We start from the raw sequence: 7419 nt of genomic DNA on the forward strand, positions 1-7419 counted from the left end.
TGGTGCAGAGAGCCAGTCTCTCTCTGCCTTCCAGTTCCCAGCAATTCTCTTGTTGTTGTTATTATGTGCCTTCAAGTCGATTACGACTTATGGCGACCCTATGAATCAGCGACCTCCAAGAGCATCTGTCATGAACCACCCTGTTCAGATCTTGTAAGTTCAGGTCTGTGGCTTCCTTTATGGAATCAATCCATCTCTTGTTTGGCCTTCCTCTTTTTCTACTCCCTTCTGTTTTTCCCAGCATTATTGTCTTTTCTAGTGAATCATGTCTTCTCATTATGTATCCAAAGTATGATAACCTTAGTTTCAACATTTTAGCTTCAAGTGATAGTTCTGGTTTAATCTGATCTAACACCCAATTATTTGTCTTTTTCACAGTCCATGGTATGCGCAAAGCTCTCCTCCAGCACCACATTTCAAATGAGTTGATTTTTCTCTTATCTGCCTTTTTCACTGTCCAACTTTCACATCCATACATAGAGATCGGGAATACCATGGTCTGAATGATCCTGACATTGGTGTTCAGTGATACATCTTGCATTTGAGGATCTTTTCTAGTTCTCTCACAGCTGCCCTACCCAGTCCTAGCCGTCTTCTGATTTCTTGACTATTGTCTCCGTTTTGGTTAATGACTGTGCCAAGGTACTGATAATCCTTGACAAGTTCAATGTCCTCATTGTCAACTGTAAAGTTACTTAAATCTTCTGTTGTCATTACTTTAGTCTTCTTGATGCTCAGCTGTAGTCCTGCTTTTGTGCTTTCCTCTTTAACTTTCATCAGCATTCGTTTCAAATCATTACTGGTTTCTGCTAAGGGTATAGTATTGTCTGCATATCTTAAATTATTGATGTTTCTCCCTCCAATTTTCACACCTCCTTCATCTTGGTCCAATCCCGCTTTCCGTATGATATGTTCTGCGTACAGATTAAACAAATAGGGTGATAAAATACCCCCCTGTCTCACACCCTTTCCGATGGGGAACCAATTGGTTTCTCCATATTCTGTCCTTACAGTAGCCTCTTGTCCAGAGTATAGGTTGCGCATCAGGACAATCAGGTGCTGTGGCACCCCCATTTCTTTTAAAGCATTCCATAGTTTTTCATGATCTAGACACTCTCAAACTACAAGCACAACTTCTGCTAGCTGCCAGAAGTGGGGGGGAGGCTCTCCTGCAGAGTTTAAATGACAAAAGGGGTCTTCCTGGCCCATTCTCCATTGCTAGGCAACTGATCAGCCCATTATCTTACCTGGCCAATCTATTTGGTTAACAAAAGACTCATTTGACCAGTAGAGAGTTCCTCAGGATTCCAAATCACAGGCTGGAAAGGGGACCCACAGGAATCATCCATCCCAACCCCCATGCTCATAACAATATAAATACACAGAATAAATAAAAAGCAATTTAAATTATTGGTAAAAAGTATTTGTTTATTTTCTTTTAGGAAACTTAATATTTAGCAGGAACAAAGAAGTTAAAATAGGCAGTGGTGGTCAACTTTTCCACAGTAAAAATCAAAACCAAACAGGAGATGGATTGATTCCATAAAGGAAGCCACAGACCTGAACTTACAAGATCTGAACAGGGTGGTTCATGACAGATGCTGTTGGAGGTCACTGATTCATAGGGTCGCCATAAGTCATAATCGACTTGAAGGCACATAACAACAACAAACTGCAAAAGAACAAGAATAGCAAATAGCGAAAGCATGGAGGAATCATTAAGCAACACATCAATTAGCCCCAGGCAAGAGACAGACTCAAAGGCAATTATCTGCCTAACTGATATGTAAATAGGAAAAAAAAGTGGAACACCATAATCCTTTTCACAAGCATTTTAGTTCAAAATTAAGTATTTTTTTTAGCAAATAAAAAAGTAAGCGGAGTGAAGGCAAGTGCAAAAGCAAGAGGGACCGGAAAACAGCGGATCACTGTCGGAGTACAAGCAGATAGGAACTAAGCCACGAATCCCATCCCTGCCTTGGACAAGTCACAACAATCTCAGGGCAGGATAAAAACAGGGAGGAGGAAAACCATGTAATCCGCCTTGAGCTCTTTGGAGGAAAGGCAAGATATCACACATAAAGAGCTGTACCTCGAACACTTTGGCCGCCCTGGAGATGCCGGCTTTTCTCCCGTTGCGGAGGGCGAAGGTCAGGGTCAGCATGGCTCGCTTTTCAGCCTCTTTTTCCCAGGCCGAAGGGTCCTCCTTGTTGGACGGCTCCATCCTCTGTGCCAGGTCGCCATCGTCGTCGTCGTCCTCCTCTTCCATTAGGTTCCTGCGGGCGCGCAGGCAAACCCCGTCCATAGTCAGCCGTTCAAAGCAGTCCTGGCGTCGCGGGCTCTCCCTGGAAGGAGGCAGAAACTCCACCGGCAGGTCCACCGCGCGCCCTCCAGGAAAGGCAGCAGTGGCTCGTTTGTGCTGGTGCTTCAGCCAGCATATCAGGGGATCAGGATCAAGGAGCCGCTGGGGAGGCGAGGGGGAGGGGGAACGCCCACGATGAAAGTGGGATAAATGAGATCCAGAGGGGGTAAGAGATGATCAGAGTCTCTGCTCTGGAGAGGCGGAGGGAGACTAGCTTGGAAAGGCGCTCCTACCTAATAGTAACTCCCGTCCAAATCCGGGCGCTTGCCTTCATTATTTATTTATTACATTTATATCCCACCCTTCCTCGCAGGAGGAGCCCAGGGCGGCAAACAAAAGCACTAAAAACACTTTAAAACATCGTAAAAACAGACTTTAAAATTTATTAAAACAAAAACATCCTTAAAAACATAATAAAGCAAAACATCTTTAAGAACATTTTTTAAAAGCTTTAACAACGTCTTTTAAAAAAGGTTTACAAACATCTTAAAAGCAATTCATCTACTGAATATTTTCACTTTACCTATTGGTGAGCTTTATGCTCGCTTCAGTTCTGATGTATGGTAAACTCGCTAAAATGTATGTTTAATTATTAATGGTTGATTTTTTTTAGTATTATGTTCTAGTGATATTATATTTTTATCATGTATCATTGTATTACTGTATTTAATTCGTTTAAAAAAACAAAACCCTTTACGCACAGATGTGTTTGCAGGGTATATAAATAAATTGACTATTCACAGTCAATTATGTATGTATTTAGCCCATCTCTACAGATTACCAAGGCCTGTACAGAATATAAAATAGAAATAGGCAGCCAAAATAGAAATAGCCGGCCAAGCGCTCAGCACAACAGAGAGCCAGCAATGTGATGTGGTTTAGGGTCCGACTTTCGAGATCAGGGTTCAAATCGTGCCTCTGCCATACAGCTCACCTTAGGTCACTAACCATCTCTCAGCGTAATCTACCTCACAGGGTTCATAGGAGGATAAAATGGGGAGAGGGGAAAACCATGTAAGTCACTTCAAGCTCCTTGGAGGAAAGGTGGGATATAAATGTAATAATTTGCGTCTGTTCTATGAATTTATGTATGTTTTTATTGTAAAGCATTGGTCTTTTTTCTGATTTTATGTTATGCTATATGTATTTTTAAGGGGGAAATTAAGTCGCTTAGAAAGTCTGTATGCAGCAAAGGACTAATTAATTAAAGCGCATCAACCTAATAGGACAGTTAAAAACAACAGAGCAGGCTGCACAATAATCAGCTCACAACCCTTCAAATGCCTGGTGTCAAAACACACGCGTGCGCACACACACCAATGTGGCAGAGGTCTGCAAAGGTGCATTGCCTTTTGAGGAAGGCAGTCTGGCTTGGATGACAATTGAGCACGTAGGACACTTGGCTTGTGAAATGCTTTGTATTGCACCGGGAAGGCAGCGATTCCGTTCATGCGCAGGGAAAAATTGCCCTCAAAAACACCACCAAATATGGCAGAGGGAGAATTCGACCGGCGCTACTCTTAGCGCGAGTCCGACTCACGCCCCATCCTCCTGGGGGGAAATGTGTAAAAAGCCTATAAACCTTTGTTTTCTTCCCTCATTCCAGCCGGGAAATCCGTGTTGGAGAAGAGAACGCGGGACGCGAGAGAACGAGGGTGGTATTTCTTTGCAGTTTACGCTGCAGGAAACTTCCCCGCTGCCTCTTAAACCCGTTCACCTGAAAGCCAACCGCAAAGGAAGATTTAACTTGGAAAACGGACAGAAATAAATTTTTCGAGTTTAACTCAATGAGTTGGAGGGGGGGGGGGAGGCAGACAGCAACAGCAGTTTTACTTTATTAAACTCCTCTGCAGAACCGGTAATGGCTTAATATTTGATTTAAAAACTGCGTATCCTGCCGTTCTAATCTCAGTCCCCAAGGCAGGTTTACAACATGAAGAAATGGACAATAAAATTCACATTCGTATGATTTCTTTTCTTTTCTTTTTTAAATCAAGTTAAAACTTGTTAATATTGGCTAATTAGTTGAACCAGAAGCTCGCCTACACATTCACCGATGTCATTTTCTCCTCTCCCAAACATCTACTTTGTATCTTCCTCAGCTCTTCTGAGCTGCCCTTTGCCTTCTCCATGTTAAACCACATCAGCCATTAAATGGACATGGACTGCCTTCAAGTCGATCCAGATTTATGGCGACCCTATGAATAGGGATTTCATGGTAAGCGGTATTCAGAGGGGGTTTACCATTGCCTCCCTCTGAGGCTAGTCCTCCCCAGCTGGCTAGGGCCTGCTCAGCTTGCCACAGCTGCACAAGCCAGCCCCTTCCTTGTCCGCAACTGCCAGCTGGGGGGCAACTGGGCTCCTTGGGACTATGCAGCTTGCCCACGGCTGCACAGGTGGCAGGGCACATAAATTACTGCGGGGATTATCTTTAGCTGGCCCTTGACACCCAGGGAAGGGGGATTTAAACTCACAGACTCTGGACTCCCAGCCAGGCTCTCCTAATCACTGTTCATTACTTATTTATTTATAAAAATATTTGTACACCGCTATTTCGTTAAAAACATCAGAGCGGTTTACATCTTAAAAACAACTATAGAATTAAAAAAACATTTAAAATACAATAAAAACGAAGGTCAACTATTGCAATAATAATAATAATAAAGCATCATGTCACGGAGCTGGCTAATTCTCTTCTTTCCTCCAGGGGTGGGGAGCTGGGAAGCGTATGACTATTACATATAGGGAGGGGGCACGGGGCGTGTGTGTGTGCGTGTGTGTGTGTGTGTGTGTGTGTGGTGGAGACACCTGCTTAACGCAAAAGTGTCACCGTTTAAGAACTACCGTGTGAGACTTTTGGCTTGCATGTAAAATGCATTCATACAAACAAAAGAAAGAAAGAAATCCATTGAGCGGGGGGGGGGGGATGTAGTTGGTCCAAGATTCAAATCTCCATTCAGCCATAAATCTGACTGTGTGACCTTGGGCTAGCCATAGTCTTTCAGTCTAAACTGCCTCGCAGGGTTGCTGTAAGTATAAAAGGGGAAGAAGGAGGAGAAACATGTGTGCCACCTTGAGCTTTTACAAGGAAGGGGTGGGATATCAATGTAATAAAGAAATAAAATCAGACGGTGCCCTTGGGCAATCGACTACGACCTTTGTAAAATACGCACCAGGCCCTTTGCTCTTTTGGAACAACATCTTCGTTTCCGCGCCGTGTTTGATGTTTCAGCAGCCTCGTCACACAATCCATTTAGTAGTAAAAAGTAGGAAGGGTGTAAGGATTGAACGAGTGAGTCCAGAGGAATTCTAATGTTCGCCCTGTGTGTGTGTGTGTGTGTGTGTGTGGCTTCATACTTATACTTCTGAATGTATCTATCATCTATCATCTATCTAATTTGAACGTGGTTTTTCTCCCAAATGAACCACCCAAGGGGATCACATTAATTCATTAAAACACAATCAAACCAGAGATCGTGATCTTCAAACAGGGATGCTTCAAAGCCAGCGCAAGGTGGTGGAGTTCCGTTAGGCAATTGCTGTCCGAGGTGCTGAAAATCCGTCATCTTTCCTGGCTCCTAAACCCAGCACTGCAGCTGGACCTTCTCCTATGACTGGCGGCTAACCATCGGGATGCTCAACCATTGGGATTGTGGTATTCCAAAACACATGTTGAAATTGTTTTGGTATATTTGTAAACCCTTGGCACTTATCGTTTTGTTAGGGATGGACAAGTATATCATAGGGAAAATATAAATGCCTCTGAGTGGGGCTGACTGGGAGAGGTTCCTATAGTCTTCTTGTCGGTTCTGCTACTAAAAAAGGAAAAGAAACTTAAATAGCATATATCAGAGTTAGCGACGAGACATCTGTGATGTCCCTGTATTTTAATATCTGTAAATATGGTAAGTGCGGGTTTATTAAGCAATATATGGTAAGTGACTGAGTGAGAGGGGGGAGTACATGGGCTAGAATGCTAGAGAATGTTGGATGATGATTGGCTGAGTGTTTGAATGGCTGAAGGTATAAATGAGAGGATGACAGTTGAGTCGGGGGGAGTTGTGAGAGTCGTGAGTGGAAAGTTATTTGGATGAGTTGGTTGGCAGAGTTTTGAGGGAGGGTTGGATTATATATATTTGGCTGGTATTTAGGCAGAATATATAAGACTGGAAACATAAAGAGTGACACTATATGAAACCATATGCTTGTTGAACATTCCTAAAGTAAACTTGTTATTACCTGGTGTTATCAAATAAATACTTTTATTGGTTTACCAAAAAGCCTGATCCTTGGCTGGGGATACACAGACCAGAAGGGAGGGCAGGGTAATTACCAAGGCTGGAGGGAAACAGTATCAAATAGATGGTGGCAGCGGTGAAGAGAGAAACTGTAACATCGTCAAGTATCCAGAGCAACCCAGGATTGTATGCTTTATAGACAAAGATACAAGGGGGTTGTGGACAGCAAGGGCACCCAGACACAAAGTAACAAGCCATAGGGAGACTAAGGCAAAGTCTCTAGCAGTATTGTTTACAGGGAGCGACTGGTGCTGCTGCCTAGCAGTGGGATCTTGTGAGATCTGTGCTAGAGCGTGTGAGAGAACAAATAAAAACCGAGATCCTGACAGGTGGTGGCCCTGGTGGGAGTATTACAGGTACAGACAGCTGGTGGGATCGTCACAACACCTTCTACTGAAATACACAACAAATCCAATTTTGGATTATTTTTTAAAATAAAAGTTAGTTCAACCCTATGGCTATGTTTGTAATAAAAGCAGCGACTTAATTTAGAAATCAAACACAGCCTAGTTGCTCATTTTAAGCACTAAAAGGCATGGAGAGAATTGATGGCATTTTGCTGTGTTTTTAAGTGGAAACTGGATTGATCTAGAGACAAAGCGACATGCTATTTCGAGAAGCCTTTAGTTCTAAATTAAACAAAAATGTATTGTATTTTGTATTACTTGTAATAGTTGTTATTAGTTTATTTATATTGACAGCTGCTTTGAAAATCATTGACAGAAAGGTTTTAAGGCATTAAAATAATAAAATGAAATA

General features: G+C 42.7%; 1 protein-coding gene across 1 annotated transcript in view; it reads right to left on the reverse strand.

The window, feature by feature from the left end:
• The window catches only part of LOC133363136 (tyrosine 3-monooxygenase-like), a 45171-nt gene extending 40677 nt beyond the window's left edge, over positions 1 to 4494 (reverse strand). The window contains exons 1-2 of the mRNA XM_061582281.1: positions 4417 to 4494; positions 2093 to 2464 (exon numbers count right to left, since the gene is read on the reverse strand). Coding sequence (XP_061438265.1) covers positions 2093 to 2464; positions 4417 to 4494 — 450 coding nt within the window. The remainder of the gene's footprint in view (positions 1 to 2092; positions 2465 to 4416) is intronic.
• Between the last annotated feature and the right edge of the window lie 2925 nt (positions 4495 to 7419).

Source organism: Rhineura floridana, chromosome 8, assembly GCF_030035675.1.
Source record: "Rhineura floridana isolate rRhiFlo1 chromosome 8, rRhiFlo1.hap2, whole genome shotgun sequence".
NCBI lineage: Eukaryota > Metazoa > Chordata > Lepidosauria > Squamata > Rhineuridae > Rhineura > Rhineura floridana.